An 18,441-nucleotide genomic window follows, 5' to 3' on the forward strand; every position below is an offset into this window, starting at 1 on the left:
TGTCAAGGTCATTTTATTCATGAAATTACATTCAGTCAATAAAGAAATTCATAATTTCATCAATGAGAGAACGTCTACAAAATGCATTTTGCCAACAATTGATTTGAATATGCAAGAGAATGTTGTTCACACAATTTTTTGTTGTTCACAACTTGCATTTTGTGGACGAAATGACTTTTTGTGAACTAAATGTTTTTCTGTCTTTTATAAAATCCAGCTACAAAATTAATCATTGCTTTGGATTACTTATTGTTTTTGTGGACAAGTGTAAACTAGTTTTGTCATGGTTTAATACATTTTGTGTCACAGAATGTATTTTGTACACAGAAATAAGCATTTAACACGTGGCACCCAGTATAGATAGACAAACTAATTGAAGAATTTTAATACATCAATGGCCGTACTAATAACCAAGCCTTGGGATTTTCCACATACTCAGTAGTGACTGCATGGGAATTTTGAGGACGGTCTTTCTTTCTTCACACGCAAAATGTCATGGTTTGCTGTTCTCGCTAATTTCAACGGCAGCTCTATGAAAAAAATCGGAAGGCATTTAAGCATTCATCTTTTAGCTGCACTCACCACAGTGAGTGCCGCATGGAGAAAAAAAAATGTACCTCCCATACACACTCTGTTTTCCATGTTCTTTTTTCTCTGTTTCCTGGCCAGCTGGCAAACACTGACATTTGCATGCATTAGCAACATATTGCCATGGAGCTCAAAGGGAGATCTGGGATTGCTGAATACAGCTGAATCTTTAATTAGCTCCATGCAGGCTGGCCTGTGCTCACAGAGCTTGTCTATTTCATTAAGATATCATACATAATTGCAGCATTACATCTCATACAGCAGCACCTAATCAGAGAATCAAATGATTTGATCCTGACTAGATGATATATATTTTGAGCAATGTTTATTTCATTTCTCTAAGTTGAGCTTTATTGTCATTTCAGCTATATTCAAGTTAGACAGTACATAGTGAAGCAAAATAACTTTTCTCCAAAACTTGGTACTACATGTAACATTTGGATGAGTAGACAAAGTTACATACTGACATAAATTGTATTAATTGACCCTAACACTAACCCTGGATATATTTATTATGCTTCTACTAATAACCTTTACAAATCACATTTATTTGTATCTTAATAGGAAATACACAAGCATTCTATTGTGCATAAGATCAGGTGCTGCAAAACTACGAAGCAGACAGTGCTTTGTAGTTTTTTTCCTATCCAGAGCCAGGTCATGGATACAGGATCAAATCTCACATAATTAGGAACAGGACAGGGACTAACCCTGGGCAGGGGGCCAGCCTATTCACCATTCATACCTATGGCTAATTTAGAGTCATCAGTTTAACCAGAACCCAGGAGGAACTCACACCAAAACAGGAACAGCATACAAATTCTGCACACAACCTTGGGGTCAAAGGAGCTCCCTAAAATGTGTCTGGTATCACAATCGAGCAAAGGATGAAAACCTGAAAACAAAGTTATGTGCAGTACACACATGTACTTAATATATAAAATATTATCCAGCATCTCTCAAAAGTGAGAACATTCCTGACATTTTATTATACATTTCCTTGGGACAACATGAAAGATGTGACACTTCGATAAAATGTAAAGTAGTCAGTGTACATCTTGTAGTGTAAATTTGCCTTAAAATAACTCAACACACAGCCATTAATGTCAAAACCGCTGGCAACAAAAGCGAGTTCCCAATTAGCCATTTTCCATCCTGGGGTCACGTGACTCGCTGGTGTGTGACAGGGGAATGGGTGTGTTAAACTCTGTGTTATCACTCTCACACTCTCTGGTCACTGGAAGGTCAACATGGCAAAGAACTCTCTGGAACACGCTGAAACTGAGCTGAGGCAAACTGACCAAGACCATGCAGCGGTTTAACAGGACAGGTTCTTGCATGCAGTCAAGTGTGGTGGTGAGAGGGTCATGGTTTGGGGCTGCATGAGTGCTGCCGGCACTGGGAAGCTACAGTTCTTTGAGACATGCTGGAGATACTGGACATACTGGAGCAGAGCCCGATCCCCTCCCTTAAGAAACTGAGCCACAGGGCATTATAGCAAACACGCCTCCGAGACAACCGTGGCACGCTAAAGAAACTGAATGTGATGGTGCTGTCCTGGCCAAACATGTCTCCATCTGTGGAGCATCTTCACACAGAAGGAGTAGTGCAAGATCTCTGGCCAGGGTGGCCACAGAAAAAAAAAAACTATTTCGGCACAATTTGGACATTTTTGCTTAGAGGGGTTCTGTAGCCGTGTGTTTAGTTATTTTGAGGGGACAGCAATTTTACACTGATATACAATCTCTGCACAGACTACTTTACATTGCATTAATGTGTCACATCTTGTGTTGTCCTAAGAAACTGTACAATAGGGGCAGTGGTGGTCTAGCTGGTAAGGAAGCAGACCCGTAATCAGAACGAATCCCAAACCGACAAGGTGCCACTGAGGTGCCACTGAGCAAAGCACTGTCCCCACACACTGCTCCCCGGGCACCTGTCATGTCTGCCCACTGCTCACCAAGGGTGATGGTTAAAAGCAGAGGACACGTTTTGTTGTGTCACCATGGTTCACAATGATAATCACTTCACTTTTGCTTTTTCAATATAATGGTATGATATACAGTAAATATCAAACATTTTTGAAGACCAAGTACTGCATGGATCTATTATGTAAGACAAGCTTGGCAGACCATTTGTCAATAAAGTCCAACTTTATTGTGCTTGACACTCAAAGGGCAGTATAATGAATCAATAACAAATTATTATGGAGTGAGTATAGTACATTGTGAGCTAAAACATGGTTTGTGGACATTTGCATTTATGGCACTTAAATGACACCGTTATCCAGAGCAGCTTACAATGAGTAGTTACAGGGACAGTCCCCCTGGACACACTCAGGGTTTAAGTGGTAGTAGCCTAGTGGGTAACACACTCGCCTGTGAACCAGGTTCAAATCCCACTTACTACCTTTGTGTCCCTGAGCAAGACACTTAACCCTAAATTGCTCCAGGGGGGGACTGTCCCTGTAACTACTGATTGTAAGTCGCTCTGGATAAGGGCGTCTGATAAATGCTGTAAATGTAAATGTAAGTGTCAGGGACACAATAGTACTAAGTGGGGTTAGAACCTGTGCCTTTCCTATCGTCTGGTTCCATTGTGTGCAGCCATAGTGCCCACTAGGCAACTACCACCCTAAACAGCTTGTTCATCTAAACTGTTCATCTAAAGGAGAAACCAGTCAGCCATTATATAATACCCACCACTGGTGGATGGTAGTAGCCTAGTGGGTAACATACTTGCCTGTGAATCAGGAGACCCAGGTTCAAATCCCACTTACTACTATTGTGCCCCTGAGGAAGACACTTACAAATGAGTTGCTCCAGTGGGGGGCTGTCCATGTAACTACTGATAAGGGCGTCTGATAAATGCTGTAAATGTAAATTATATAGCAACTGCAGCGGTGATTCATTGTCCTGTAAGGGGGGAGGGTGCGTTTTTAACGGGAAGTGACGTAGCCTCATTCCTAATAAGACGCCGTGACGAAAACACGGAAGTAAACTTTTGTACCAGTCGTGTTTTTGTGACGCGGAAGGCCCAGATTTCGACTCGCCGTTTCGCTTCATCGCGTTGTCGCGTTCTACCAGGAGAAAGACGATGAACAACAAAGGTAGCGTCGCGTTTCTCCGCCGTCCGCTAAATGCGCGCTACGAGCTAGCTGGCTAGCTCGCGTCGTTGGCCTGTTTGTTTGCTAGTTACGTAACGCAACTCCGGATGGTCGCCGCGGACGCTTTTTTTCTCGAGGTTGATCGTGTAGTCGCCGCCGCGGGCAGCTTTGTGTCGCTCGATCGCCATCCGCTCTCGACGTGAGATACCTGGTTGTTTTTTGTGAGGCCGTTTTCATCCGAGCGGTGAAATTTAAGATATAGCCGTTCAGGCCTGTGCGGACCCCGCTGCATTCGGATGGGGACGTGCGATAGACGGACGAGCTCGCTTTCGGAACGTGTATCCGACAGAATTACGTCTCAACGTGACTTTGGTCCTCACAGCTACAGTTGCCGGTGATTACGGCGATGTTTATTTCGATTCGATTAGGTCGGGCTAATAATCAACTATTTTGGTGCGTCGCTTAATGGTTTCGTGGTGGCTCTTGGTCGGACTTTAGACTTTATGAGGCCCTTTCCTACGACATGAAAACGGCAGACTAGAATTCCGCTGTACTGTGACGTGTTGTCACGAGGATCTCAGTCACATAGCGTGATATCGATCAAACACAACCTGCCAGTTATTATGGAAAATGATCTCCGTGGGACAATGGTTAGGGGGCATGTGGTGGAAATAAACCTGTTAATTATTAATTGTCGCCATGTGCTTGGTTTCTGTTGAGAAATTTGATCATTCGGAACATTTAATAGCCCCTCTTGACCAGCCTTTAAATTTTTGCCTATGGGCTAGAATACTGCTTTTTTTTTTTTTTTTTTTACCCTGTAGAGGTAATTGTGTGTGTGTGTGTGTGTGTGTGTGTGTGTGTGTGCAGCTTCATATCCACAGCAAGGTGTGTACCCCCAGCAGAGCACTGCACCCGTCTACCCGCCCGCTATGCAGGTCCCTCCCCAAGCACCTCCTTACTCTGATGCCCCACCTGCATACTCCGAGGTAACACGCCGACCGCTGCAGATGTGAACTGGGAGAAATGTCCGGCCTTTTCCTCCTCTAATGTTGATCCCTGTGACCACGCAGATCTACCAGCCCAGGTACCTGCCCACAGCTCCTGGCCAGATGCCTCAGATGTCCTCTGCTTACCCGGCCACGCAGATGTACATGCCCCTGGCCCAGGCGGTCCCTGTTGGAGCGATGGGTCCCAATGTGCCCGTTTCCTACTACCCTGTGGGTCCTGTGTATCCCCCAGGCTCCACAGTCGTTGTTGATGGGGGCTATGATGCAGGAGCCAGATTTGGACATGGTAGCTCTGGCGCTGTCCCTGTAAGTAGGCCTTAAACATTCTCTTAATAGTAATAGTTTGTTTTATTGCTATGTATAGAATGGAAAGCAATGCAGTTTCATCAGATATAGTTTTAGGACCACCATAGTCTAGTATTTATAATATTTTTATGATTCAATAATGTCTTCATCTGTTGGGCATTGGAGTGCATCAGAGCGTTTCCTAAAACAGCGTCCCTTCTCTCCTCCCACACATCCCTGTTGCAGCCACCTCCTCCAGGGCACCTCCCCAACGCGGCCCAACTTGCTGCGATGCAGGGAGCAAATGTGATGGTGACACAACGCAAGAACAACTTCTTCATGGGTGGCTCCAGTGGCGGCTACACCATCTGGTAACAGCAGGGTTCACCCCGGCATCAGCTGATTCCACCACTTCTGTTCTTGCTGCCTCAGTCGGGGGTGCTTGCCCATGCCACGATGCTGATATTACTTAACAGAATGTAAGATTTTAGATTCCTTACCCAAGGTGCAGTACTCCACTAATGATTTCTGAGTTTAAATAGCAGTGACTGAAGTGCTGTCCTTCACGGCAAACTGTCATTAAAAAAAAAAAAAAGTTAGTGAACATCGAGAGGGGGTTGTAATGCTACCGTTGTGCAGTTCATGGGCTCAGTAGATGTTGTCTTATGTATTTTTGAAGCCCATAGTTGTAGATTTAGATTTTTAAGAAAATCTCAACGTATTGTTGAACATCTTTCGTTCATTTTACGTGTCTTTCTTTTCGCTGAAGAGGGGTTGATCTGGTGTTATTTTGGGGGTCATCAGCTGTGGGTGTGTCCTAGAAAAAAAAGATATTAAAGTGTTTACAGAACTCAATCATGGTGGAATACTGTTCCTTAAGGGCAAGCTTAGACAAGTAGTCTGGTGCCTATGTTTCACGAGCACCCTTATATACAAACCAGTAATTTGCAAAGATATGAAAGTCAGTGCATTTTCCAACATAATTTGGAGGGGTTGTCTTGTCCCTTTTTTTTTTTTTTTTTTTGGTTTTGTTTGCTGTCATAAAACCTGCCCTAGTCAGAAACCCAGGGCTGTACATATTGCAATGTTACCACAGTCTCTTCTCAACAGTACACATTTGTTTGAAATTTGTTTCGGGAATTGGGAGAAAAGTAGTTCGATTGAATTCAGGCCTAAGCTTTGGGGTTAATAAAGAGACGTTTCACCCCGTCCCTTTTTACTCTATTCTACGCATCTAGCCATTGTGTTTTGATGTGTAATTGAGGAGCTGCTTGTACCAAAGATCTGGACTACAATGCACTAAATGCTTTTGCTCTGACTTGAAAGACTTGAAAGTCTCATAATAATTCTGCATATTATTATTTTTTAATTTAAAGTCACTTAAATTAAAACATATCAAATTTAGTTTTTTTTTTTTTTTTTTTTTAGGCTTCATTCGCAAAACTCACTACTGCTGTGACTGTCTTTTGTAGTGGGGTTCGTGGGGCGGGGAAATGTATTTCTAGTGTAACTGCATCTTGATGGCTCTGCATGCTGTTTTTGCACTTATTTTTGTTTTTTAATACATTTTTAATTTACTAGATATTAATTTATGTGTAATGTCAACCAACTACACTAAAATGTTAGATAACTGCAACTTTTTCTTTCTCCCTCTTTTTGTACAAAGGCTTTATAAATGCAATTGTCAGTCATCCATCTTCCTCTGTGGATGATTTTACAAAGCGGTTTCATTAAAGTGTACTTTCGTTCTAAGGTGGAGAATCTTGTGGTTTATAAAGGCAAACATGGATTGGGCCTTGAATAAAAGGACAAATTAGAGACTCAAATGCACCCGAGTGTTGAAAAGTTGACTGAAGTCCACTTAAAACTGCTGTGCTATTTGGTGATGCTTGAGGTTAATTAGAACATGGCCACTAGAAGACCCCAGGACTGGAGTAGACCTGGCCATGGAAAGAACATAACACCAAACCAGGACACTGGACGACTGCATGGAGGTGAATGAAACTTGCAGTATGTCCTGAACCAGCGTTTTCTGCCTGATGTGAAAGTGGAGTGATTGTCATTGTGAAACACTGCAGCACACCAAAATGTGTCCTCTGCTTTTAACCCTCACCTTTGTAGAGCAGTGGGCAGCCATGAAAGGCACCCACCACTGCCCCACTGTTATAAGATGTAGAGAGGGCATTTCTATTCCCAAACATAAGTCTCAATGCATGCTGATTGTGACAGTCAGGACACTCTGAAGCAGATTGGGAAAAGTCAATATTTATAAATAATGACAGGAAGCTAGCCTTGACATGCAATGAACATAACACTTTTATTTATGCTCAACTAGTATTAAAAATGTACAGACACATGTAAGAAAATTCACCGTATGCCTCTTTTGCCGGTCATGTTGGTTATTGCTGCAGTAATGTACGTTGCCCCTAATTAAGTGAAAGTGATTGTCATTGTGAAACACTGAAACACAGCACATGGTGACAACAAAATATGCCCTCCGCTTTTAACCATCGCCCTTGGTGAGCAGTGGGCAGCCATGACAGGCGCCCGGGGAGCAGTATGTGCTTTGCTCAGTGGCACCACGGTGGCTCGGGATTCAAACCAGCAACCTTCTGATTACGGGGTCATTTCCTTAACCGCTAGGCCACTATCTAGTGATTTAAGTAGAATTGCTAATGCATCCATTAATAAACTAATTCCAGTAGTCATTGTGGAATCTGCAGAAGATTACAGAAGCCCAAACTTCCTGGTTTCATCTGTACAGTTTATGTATTTATACACTATGAAAAAAGGCACTCAAATTTCACTGTTCTTCCAGTAATCTTATAAAATTCACTTTAAGACTGAACAATGCTTTTACTGCTGTTCAGTAAATGTCCTTTGGTTCTGAAATACAATTCAGTTTTGCTTAAACGTACTTTATCATAATCATACCAGTGAAACATTCAATTGCTGGTTTAATTTGACCTAAAGAGTCTTTGCACACACATGTACAGTCAGCATCTCAGGAAATTGTAACATTTAATGAGCATCTTAACACAATGTAGTGCATGCAAAAATCAAGTAGTACTTTCTAACCACAAAACCCATACAACATGCACATTTAAAACAAGCCAAAGAATGGGGGGAGCTGTAACTTGCATAATATAAATCAAATACAGTCCTTCAAATGTGATTGTTCTGGCAGTAAAAATAATGAGTAGAACTCAACAGCTTTATATCCTGAATAGAAAAAAAAATTGTGGTCTTGGCCTATAATACCTGTTATTTTATGAGCAAAATAGGAATAGCACTTAAACAATAAAATAGCAAATAAAATTATATACACACAAACTTCCTCAAAAAAGCATAAGTGATTAGAGAGCAATTTGTTTTGGTACAAACAAACTGATTACAAAAAGCCAACTGAGTGTTAAAAATAATGGTTTCAAAAGTTAAAACAGTGTTAAAAATGTAGGACTACTAGTGTCAGCTTGATTTGGTTCCTTTTTTTTGGTATAGATGGTTAGCTCTTTAGTGGTCTTACATGTTTAGTCACCATTCCTTGCTGCAGCGTTGCAGAATGAGCCACTACTAAGGGAAGAGTGCATATGAATGTAAAGTTCGAATAAAGTGATACAGCAGACATACTGCACACTTCAGTTTATCTTCTCTGACCCTGTAACAGCAGAATCTGGGCAGTAACCAGACTTCCTCAACCTTCATCATTTGATCCATGTGCAATGAAGGACTGACCTTCAGCATCTGATCCTTTAGAACTTTAGATCATATGAAATATTCCTTTTTGATTGGAGTAACAGTGTCGTTGTAGACCTGGTCCGGGTCTTCTCCTGGTGCAAGCTCCCCCGTGGTTCTGTAGGCCCCTTTATTGCGGCATAAGTACCGGTACAGCAGGAAACCAAACGCAGCCAGTGAGAGGAGAATGAGAACGATCACCACTGTTTCCAAAAGTAAGGGGGGGGGGCAAGTTACTAAACACTGTGGGTGTGCGCACACACACACAAAGAATAATGATTGTTTTCACACACACACACCACACCCATGTCTGAATAACCAGGAACTGCTTCGCCCCGACAGCATGGAGTCTGCTCATTGTAAATTCATAATGAGGCCGCAGTCTTTATGCTCGTGTGAATGTAACGGTTTAATCCTGACACCTACTGGATTTTTGGGGCAGGAGGTAGAGAGAGACATATGTGGGGGAAAAAAAAAAAAAAAAAACCTAAAAGATTTCTGATTAAAAGAAACTGCACACACATCATTTAAAAGGAACAGTAGAGTGAATAAAATGAAACATCACCTCCAACAACAGCGGAGTTGGTCTGGCTGGGAGCGATTGCTGTGGGATCCACTGAAGCTAGAGAAGCGATAAAAGAAAAATAAACGTTTATGACACAAAACCAGTGTATCGGACATCAGATATTGCAGAGAGGCTTGAATTATCTACAAACACACGCTGAACCAGATTATGTTCTCCCACAGGAGTTTACTGCTTTGCAGTGTTTACATAGTAATTTTAGAGGAATTTAGAGGTTATATTTATTTTGTATGCCATTTATCAGACACCTTTATCCAGAATGACTTACAGTCAGGGACATTCCCCCCCATGAGACACTCAGGGTTAAGTGTCTTGCTCATGAACACAATGGCAGCAAGTGGGGTTTGAACCTGTGATTGTCTTCTGGTTCATACGTGAGCGTGTTACCCACAAGGCTACTACCACCCAGTCTTACTGAAATAAGAAAGGTCGTCTGAAAAATCAGTTCAAATTGTTACACTTATATGTCTGAAACTTGAAAACTTGAGGTATAGAATTTTATATGGTGACAAACCAGGATTATTTAACCAAAACCTTGTCAGTTGCAATGCTGTCGGTGTGCAAATATTTCTTCTCTAAACACCAGAAATGTTTGCCTTATGTACAGATGCTCTTGTCGTGCACATTTATTTGGATTTCTGCAGTGAAAAGTTCAGAGGAGCACAGTTCATGTGCAATGACAAAGATCTAATTATGATCCTAAACTATGTAAGAAAAGAAATAAAGGACACGAAGGGGACAATTGGGCAACGGCTCTTTGTCTGGTTCGGGGTTGGAGGTTCTGTAACAGGTGAGGTTTGGGTTGATCAGACCACACACACACAGCACAACTTGTCCAGCTGTAACAACCCCCTCTCTCACACACACACACACACACACACACACAACAAGAATAAGAAAGCTACCTGTCGTGGGTGCAACGGCCCCCATTGTTCGTGAGAAGTCCATCAAAAGCAACGTGAGCTGAAAGAAAAATCCCACCTTCGATCACGGAAAACGACGTTTACAAAACAAACTGCTAAAGAACATCGTGTGTCACTTTTGCTTTAGCCAGCCGGTATAAAGAGTTAAATGGCGCCGTTCATCTAATTTAGCAGCAGCAGGCTGGGCGCGGCGTCGACTGCTGTTATCGGCCAGGAACGGCGCTTCCTGACTGAAATAAAGACGCGACGAGGTCGGTAACAAAGCTGCCGCAGCGGCAGCCCGGGCGTCGAGTTCCGTTCCAACAGAAGCCGGCATGAACACGGCACCGAACTGGCGGGGAGCGTTGAAGTTGTTCAGAACGACACGAACTTACCTGACCGCGACCGAAAAGTCGATTGTTCGGACGAAGAGTACGCGACGACGGCCTAAAACAGAGAGAGAGAGAGAGAGGTGGGGGTGCCGGGGGAACCGCGTGGATCCGGACGTCCTCGACGCGCCGACCGGAGGGGAAATGAAATCAACGCCGCACGCGGAACCTAAACCTGCACGCGGAGGGGGCGCGCGCGCGCACGCACGCGCGCACGCACGCGCGCACGCACGCGCGCACGCGCTCCGAACCTGGACTGTCCTCAAAATTTCCAGGCCTGGTCGCCCGAACTCATCTCCGAATTTTTTTTTTCTCCTTCCATCTCTCTCTGTAGTTTTCTTCTCGAATAAACTCACATTCTAACACATGTAGTTTCGTCAACATTTTTATTTTTCATGAAGTTGAACATACAAACGGTGTTTCAAAATATAATTATATATAGGTACAGGTTATAGGTCGACAGGTTATTCAGCAATACCATGAAATGTGCTGCTAAAGAGGAGAATGTGTTTTTTGTTACACTGTTACACTCGCAGTACACCTATCCAGCGTCTTCATGGAAGATTTCTTTCATCCTATGGACATAAATCATTAGAACAAACCATCAGCCTCTTTTATTTTATTTTATAAATGACACATGACTTGTTTATTTCATGCACAACTTACATCTCATCCTGCACATCAGCAAAGTCACATCACTGTTTCTCTTAGCGGATCATGGTTCTCTGCTGCTTCTTCCTGAAAGTCAAGAAGAAACAAGCTTCAGAGATCTCAGCTGGACGTGCCTAGATGTGGCCACGTGCAAACTGCGACGGGAGAACCAGATGTGGCGCGTTCAAACCGGGTTACTGTTAATCTCACAGAAAAAGGTCCACGCCCTTTCAGCAGCCGCGCAGCCACGGTGACTCACCTTGTCATGTGACACAGAGTCACCACTGCTGGAGTATAAGTCGTCAGCTAGTTCACTGTTCTCCGAACCATCACGCTCAGAACTTTGAAGCACCACGGGAGGTTTGCTGCAAACAGTTTTAGGGGCTTTAACGGGGTCACTGCTCCTCGAGGGGTCGACATCATCCGTCGGTGACTCTTTGTCGCCTGGCACTGGGCTTTCTCGGTCTTTGTCTTTGTGTGCTTTTTCCTCTTTCTCGCAAGCTTCTTCCTCTTTGTTCTTTACTTCATGTGACATCAGAGCCAAGCCATCTTCACCATTTTCCTCCCCTGTCATTGACGATTGTGAATTCATGCAGGGCTCCTCTGTATCTGTTGCCCTTGGAAATGGTCGTTCTGTTGGTAGGTCCTGCTGGGAACCCATGTCCTTTTGCACTGGTTCTTCAAATGAGGGCCTTTCTGGTGATCTGGGACTCAGTGTAGAGTCTCTGCCATTAGGAAAATTCATTATGTTGAGTTTCATCACATTAACACTGATGGTAAATAACTCTTGACCAAGATTTACGGTACAAGCATTACCTAAGGGAAGCCCTAGGACTGTAACTCATGTGGAAATCGGAGAAGCTCGCCTTCCACGATTTGGGGGACATCAGTGACCTCCTCTTCAAAGAGCCAGAGCTGCAGTGAGATAACAATTACTCATAGTGCAAGCCTCACTCACGGATGTAAATGACTCATAAAGAAAAATATTGTAATGAAAGTACATAGTGTGACATATGAGGTAAGATTGTACGAAATGTGTCTTGAGACACGTACCGCTGTAAGCCTTTGATAACAAATACTTTGTCTGGGTGTTGAGACTTCAGGTCTTTCATAATGTCCTGAAATTCAAGGTTGAGCTGGAAAAAATTTGATTAGACAGTTCCAGTCAGTTTTTCACTTCAGTGCATCCGGTGAAAGGGCGATATTGATATCACACCAGGGTGGCATTCCTTTTTTTTTTCCCCCAATGTCAGATTTAAACATGTTTTCCATGCAATAAGCTTAACCTTGAGTTCTAAAGTGTTTAATCAATAGCCGATTATACTGTCTATATTTTCTCCACGTTCTGGAGACCTTGGTAGAAGTCAATTTACCGCACTCATTTCCTTGTAGAAGATGTCCCTTAGGCTGGCGACTGCTTGAAAAACTGTCCCATAGCATCCAATCCGGCTTTAAAAAAAAAAAAGGTAAATATGGTAAATATTTATGGTCCTGAGGACCATACTGTAAATAACGATTCCCTTATCATCTTTTATCTCTTGCTCTCATAAAACCTCTAGAAATTTTCAAGGTCTAGGAACTTAGTTTTTCCAAATGAATTTAGATCAACTGCGATTTTTTTTCACTTGAAACCAAAAACATTCCAAGACTTTAAAACACACTTGTGGAAACAGCATGGAATGACTATGGATTACCTCCCAAAGAGAATTGGCATCTCCTCTCTCAGCTCTGAATTGATGCTTTCATAGACACCCTTGGCTATATTCATCTCTTCCACGGCCTTGAAAGGAACATGATATACAACAACGACCATTTTATATTAAACAATCAAAGATTTCAAGGTTTAAAATTGGTTTTGCTCAGCACCTTTGCTATCTTGGCTTCATCCTTCTTTTTGGCATTTTGCAGTGCCTCCAGGTGGTGACGTGTGGAATCGTAGTCCACCAGCTTCCTGTTTCTTTTGGCCACTCTCTCCTGAGGGCACGCAGGAAACAGATACAGCTCAGAACAGGCCGAACAAAAGGGGTATGAACATCCAAGCTGGGTGTGAACTCTGCTTTTCAACCTTAACGTCTGGGAACTGGCTCATGTACGATTCCATGGTCCTCACGGCCTGGTCCAGCGTCTTTACCTCGTAGTCATTCCATAGAAGGTTTTCACCCTTTACTCAGAGAAATAAAAGCTATGAGTTGTTGCCTGTAGTGACGACTGGCCAGTAGGTAGACTGTGTTCAAACTGCTAACTAACCTCGACGACGGCTCCCAGTTCCTCAAGTCCATTCCAGTCAGACTCATAGGCATCAAAAAGAGACTGGGACAATCTTGTGGAAGCATCTCTCATTACTGTTTTGGAAATACACCTTTTTTTTATTACATGCATCATGTGTAAATGTTTATTCACTGTAAAATGCATAAATTTTGAATTGTGTGAAAACACAAAACCTTTAACAGCATTGAAATAGGCCTTGAGGTCCTTGTATATTCTGCTTCCATCGCTCTGTAAAAAAAAAAAATTGGTGACACATTTACATTCATTGTTTTTCTGCAATGGTGAACATCATTACCATCTGTTCACTGAGGTCTTGAACACAGCGATCAAATTCTTCATCTCTTGTCTCGTCGCTCTTGCCGAGCTTCTGCAAGACCTGTGAAGAGGAAGGATGCCCACCAGACTGAATGAGCTGTTCTCAATCCATACTTCAATTCATGCTTAACTAGTCAGCATAAGGGAATCCTCTCTTCCATTACAATCCAGCAAACAATTTGCAACTGATTCAAGAGGATTAGTGTTTGGGGCCAGAAATGTACAAAAACTGTGCAGAATTATGCAGGAGCGGAAGTATCAGGTGAGAAACAGCAGCTTACCCTCTCCTGGGCTCTGCTTAGCTGTCTTTGAACCCGTTTGGCTAAGATTCCTGCTCCTTTTGGGCTGGTGGTGGTGGTGGTGCTGCTTGGTTTGGTCTCTGCCATACTGTTTTCTTCTTTTACTGACCTGTCCTGTATGTGTAATTTCCATAAAAAGTGTTAAGTGAAACAAAACCTCTTTACTCAAAGAGAAAGATTCATTTTCCTAGTTCCTGTTGCCAGAATTCCAAAAGCGGTTATGGTTACTTTGCAGGAATATGTAAGCTGCATTAATTTCACAAAGAAAGACTACAACATACAATCCGAATTTCAGGTCAAATTAATAGCTTATAATACTTTTTGTCTGAACTACATTTCCCAGAAGGCTAAGCGCTCGCGAGTTTTTCTTCAAACCACGCCCACTCCAAAGGTGAACTTTGATCCGTGTCGCTGTCACAGCGGGGTCAGGGCTGATGCCCGAGTTCGCGTGGGTATCTGAGGCGCTGCAGGAAGTAGCGAACATGATCATGGGAAGCATTTTAACCAAATGCGCGGCTACGGACCTGGCCGTGCAGTGGGTGGGGTGGGCAGTGGCGGCTGCTTTCAAAACAGAGAGGTTTTACGACTTGGCAGGTAACTTTCCGCTCACTTTCCTACCTACCTTCATTTCTGCACGTTCATTACCTACCTTCATTTCGGCGCGTTGTTTGTGTCACGTTATAAGAACAGTCGGACACAATTGCTAAAAGAATCTTAATAAAATCCTGCTGGTCTGCAGTTGTAGAAATGCTAAATAACGAAAGCTAGATGCCGATTTCACATTTAGGTCACACATTAGGTAACACAGATTTTATGTGATTGAAAGCATGTCTCCGCCGATCTGTCTGGTTTTTATCTGAGCTACTGCAGGCGGGTTTACGTAAAAGCGTCTTACCTAAAACTGCATTATAGCGTATATTACAAATATATATAGCACTTTATTACATTGATAACATCTAAGTAATATGCACATTCAATGTGCCACCAGTGATGACATTTTAAAAGATTATTGAGATCCCAACAACTGTCATATTTGTTCATTATGCATTATTATTGATTATTAAAACTGCCAACTCACCCTTCAAGGCTCAAAGTGCATTTCTTTATGCCGCTTTTCCAATGTCAGATCTTCCCAGTTGCGTCTTTGTGTGCAACCCCGTCGGTCTCAAGAATGCCTTCTGTCTTACCCTTGAACTTTGGAACCAATTGTGTGGTTCTTTGGTAAAATATTTATTGAACACGCCTCGCTCAGCACCTGGTATGGTATGGCTGAGTGAAGGCCACGCCCGCACAACTGATTTATCAATGATAAACGTAGCTCCTCCTGGTAGGATCTGGCACGTTCATACTCCTGGCTCACCTGAGTCGAGTCCTGGGAGGGAGCGGACACCTGCGGCAGAACGTCCAAACCAGTCTGGTCACAGTATGGGGACTAAGGTATGTCTGACCAGTGTGGATTTGAGGGCCCTTCATTATATATGGGATTGTAAGGGTAGAGGTATACTGGTAGAGGTATACTTCAAGATACCGATACCTTGTTAATCATTCTAACTAAAGTCATTAGGTAAGGGGTTAATGAATAATGACAGCATTAAGATGCATGGTTGGCTTTGTCCACCAGGCTTGGGACCTTTTTGTTCCTCCGGATTTTGAAGGAAGGCCAGGACCGCAGATTCAACAGGGTCAGGGACAGCCCAGGGATATTCTTTGTGTACTGGACCATGCAAGGTACTTGATGCTCTCTCTCCTGCCACCGGTTCATAAGCAGTTTGTACAACACCCATGTTATAGCATAGCAAACTAGACACTCCATATAAATAATATTTATTGTCTTCATTTTCCAGCAGAGATTAGTTTTACACTAGAGTTGTAAACTCTCCCCTGCTGGGAGGACAATGCTTCAGCCAATAAAATCCATTTATTTGGAAATATAATTCTACATCGAATTGCATCTAAATATATACACAGAACACATGTTTTAAATATATAAAGTTGTATGTATTTTTTTATAATGTTTTTTTAACTTGCACGTTTCTGGCTACAAAGGTACTCAGTAATTGAAGCAATTCCTTAGTGGACATAACTATGCAGTCAGCACAAGGTGGCTGTAAAACAAAGATCTAGAGCCAGTGAATCCATTCACACACTTCCCAGTCATAAATATCCTGCTTAAATGAAATGCCAAAAAAGCAAAGAGGACTGAAAAAGTACGATAATCACTTCTGGCTCCCGTAAATCTGTCGCATTAAAGTGGACTTTGGTTAAAAATAAAGACTCAGTTTTGGCCATGTTGACAGATTTCATTGCAGTCACTAAACACAAAGATAAACAGTTCAGTTCAATTATAAGTGGTGCCATTGCTGTTTAATGATGGATTTTCTTGTATTTTGTAGTGTTGACATTTTAGTACCCTCATACCTTGGCTGTTTCTTTTTGCATTTCAGCTCTCTGGGTGTTCATCACCCTCCTGCCCACTCTCATACTGAACAGTGAACGAAGGGACAAGCCTCTGGGGCCACAAGATTACATTGGCTGGGGGATCTGGGGCCTGGGCTTCGCCACAGAAGCCATTGCTGACCAGCAGAAGTGGAACTTCAAGCAGGACCCTGATAATGCAGTGGGTTAAAATGCCATCTTGAGCTTCACATAATCGTTAAATTAATGACCTGAAGTTGGGCCCTTTAACCAACGCAACTGTTAATACTCCACCTATACTCAGTTCTAAACTTATTTGGAGCAGCTTCCCCATCTCCTTCACTGTTCCCAGCATCAAAAATAGTGTTCCTGCCAAATCATTGCTGGTTGGGATGTGGGACTGATTGGCATCACATAACAGTAAATGTAGGGCCATTTGGATTGAGTCCAAGTGTTTCAGCATTTGAAATCTGTCTTCTAGCTATATATTCATCAGAAGGCGTTCTCCGTCTATTCTTCTTATAGCAGATGACTAGAATGTAATGCATTTTACTTATGTTCTAATGCTACAAAAAGGACATTGATAGTAGTAATATCAACATCTTTTGGCAAGGTAGCACTTACCTTATTAGCCAATACCTAAATAGTGTGATATTTTTAGACAGTGGAGGGTTTGATTCTTTGGTTTATTATTTCTGCATTCAATATCTTCACAAATGTACCTTTATAAATTGTGATTTTCAGCCATAAAAGGGCAGTTTTAAATGTTCTGCAAATAAATACTTTTTAGTGTAACATGTACATCACCATAGCACTGTAAAATGGATTTGTATTTCACCAGAGACCCAGTGAAAAGGCAGTTAGTTTCTGTTACCCAACCAATTGGATCATGAATTTTTTATTTTGTCAATATTGTGTAAAGGTGCCCAACCCAACTTTCAAGGATAACATTTATTTATTCCTCCCTCTACAAGGCCCGCATGATCATTATGCTGTTTAACAAGGTCATGTCTCTTACCAGGGAAAGTTCATCCAGAGTGGACTGTGGGCTTACAGCAGACACCCCAACTATCTGGGCGAGATCCTCCAGTGGACTGGCCTGTTCGTATCCGCCTCATCAGTCATGCAAGGAGCCCAGTACCTCAGTGTCGTGTCTCCACTTTTCCTCTGGTTTCTCCTGCGCTACATCAGTGGCATCCCCATCTTGGAGAAGCAAGCCATAAGAAAGTGGGGCTCTGACCCAAGCTTCCAGAACTACATGAGGAAAACGCCTCTTCTGTGGCCCTGGCCCAAATTTTGATAGGTAGACATTTACAGTACAATAAATTTCTGAACGACCAAGGCTGAAAAAGGACAATCAACTGTGGTCCTTAACTAAAACAGAATATGAATGGAAACAGACCAACCGCAGAACTGGTAGACATTTTCTAAAATTGCGCACATTTGAAAAACCAAGTCATTCTGGGGGACACTTCGAATGCAAACTCGTGGAGAGCAGTGAGAGCCAAAAAAGCAAACTGACAACACAATGTTTGTAAAGTAAAGCTGTAAAGTAATAAAACAATTGAGACTTCAAATATGACTTTTCAAAAGTGAATGTATTTTTACAAAAGTCTGATTATACAAACAATTCTGCTAAAATAAAAGTAAGTGGAGTTGTTAGTACAAGCAGTTCTTATCATGCAATGACTTTTCCAGATTTCCATACTGACAATGTTAAAAATCACTGCACGTCAATGCAAAGGGTGTCATTGTGAACAACATTAGTTAAACATGCAGAATCTATTAGACATATTTAACCAGAAACAGGACCTGGGAAGAATAAAAGACCAGGTCTCTTATATTTGACAAATATTTTTTTTTGTCACCACACATTAATGCTGAAATGTGTTTGA

At 42.3% G+C, this 18,441-nt stretch overlaps 3 protein-coding genes and 1 long non-coding RNA gene across 6 annotated transcripts; 2 read left to right on the forward strand and 2 right to left on the reverse strand.

Moving 5' to 3' along the window:
• The first annotated feature begins 3,539 nt into the window (after nt 1–3,539).
• On the forward strand, nt 3,540–6,747 carry dazap2 (DAZ associated protein 2). The gene is made up of 4 exons (XM_028994843.1): nt 3,540–3,697; nt 4,565–4,683; nt 4,768–5,010; nt 5,236–6,747. Exons 1-4 carry the CDS (start codon nt 3,685–3,687, stop codon nt 5,362–5,364), a joined length of 504 nt encoding a protein of 167 aa, XP_028850676.1. The 5' UTR covers nt 3,540–3,684; the 3' UTR covers nt 5,365–6,747.
• A 534-nt stretch (nt 6,748–7,281) lies between these two features.
• LOC114798838 (uncharacterized) lies at nt 7,282–10,780 on the reverse strand. Its single transcript, XR_003751127.1, has 4 exons — nt 10,605–10,780; nt 10,213–10,270; nt 9,290–9,346; nt 7,282–8,927 (listed from the first exon to the last, which is right to left on the reverse strand). It is a non-coding gene; the product is annotated as an uncharacterized LOC114798838 (long non-coding RNA).
• A 190-nt stretch (nt 10,781–10,970) lies between these two features.
• On the reverse strand, nt 10,971–15,568 carry bin2a (bridging integrator 2a). Of its 3 annotated transcripts, none has more exons than XM_028993546.1 (14): nt 15,210–15,568; nt 14,114–14,245; nt 13,813–13,893; nt 13,691–13,745; nt 13,497–13,591; nt 13,315–13,410; nt 13,116–13,223; nt 12,944–13,029; nt 12,623–12,698; nt 12,303–12,385; nt 12,066–12,164; nt 11,509–11,974; nt 11,265–11,336; nt 10,971–11,173 (listed from the first exon to the last, which is right to left on the reverse strand). In XM_028993546.1, exons 2-13 carry the CDS (start codon nt 14,216–14,218, stop codon nt 11,289–11,291), a joined length of 1,398 nt encoding a protein of 465 aa, XP_028849379.1. In that variant the 5' UTR covers nt 14,219–14,245; nt 15,210–15,568; the 3' UTR covers nt 10,971–11,173; nt 11,265–11,288. The 3 variants fall into 3 exon arrangements, with proteins under 3 accessions (XP_028849379.1, XP_028849378.1, XP_028849377.1); XM_028993545.1 differs by having other exon boundaries at nt 13,664–13,745; nt 15,210–15,567; XM_028993544.1 differs by having other exon boundaries at nt 13,497–13,745; nt 15,210–15,567.
• Nucleotides 14,534–18,208, forward strand: LOC114798124 (uncharacterized). Its single transcript, XM_028993547.1, has 5 exons — nt 14,534–14,725; nt 15,463–15,568; nt 15,753–15,859; nt 16,576–16,748; nt 17,568–18,208. Exons 1-5 carry the CDS (start codon nt 14,566–14,568, stop codon nt 17,844–17,846), a joined length of 825 nt encoding a protein of 274 aa, XP_028849380.1. The 5' UTR covers nt 14,534–14,565; the 3' UTR covers nt 17,847–18,208.
• The last annotated feature ends 233 nt before the right edge of the window (nt 18,209–18,441 follow it).

This window comes from Denticeps clupeoides, chromosome 10 (assembly GCF_900700375.1).
Source record: "Denticeps clupeoides chromosome 10, fDenClu1.1, whole genome shotgun sequence".
Classification (NCBI taxonomy): Eukaryota; Metazoa; Chordata; class Actinopteri; order Clupeiformes; family Denticipitidae; genus Denticeps; species Denticeps clupeoides.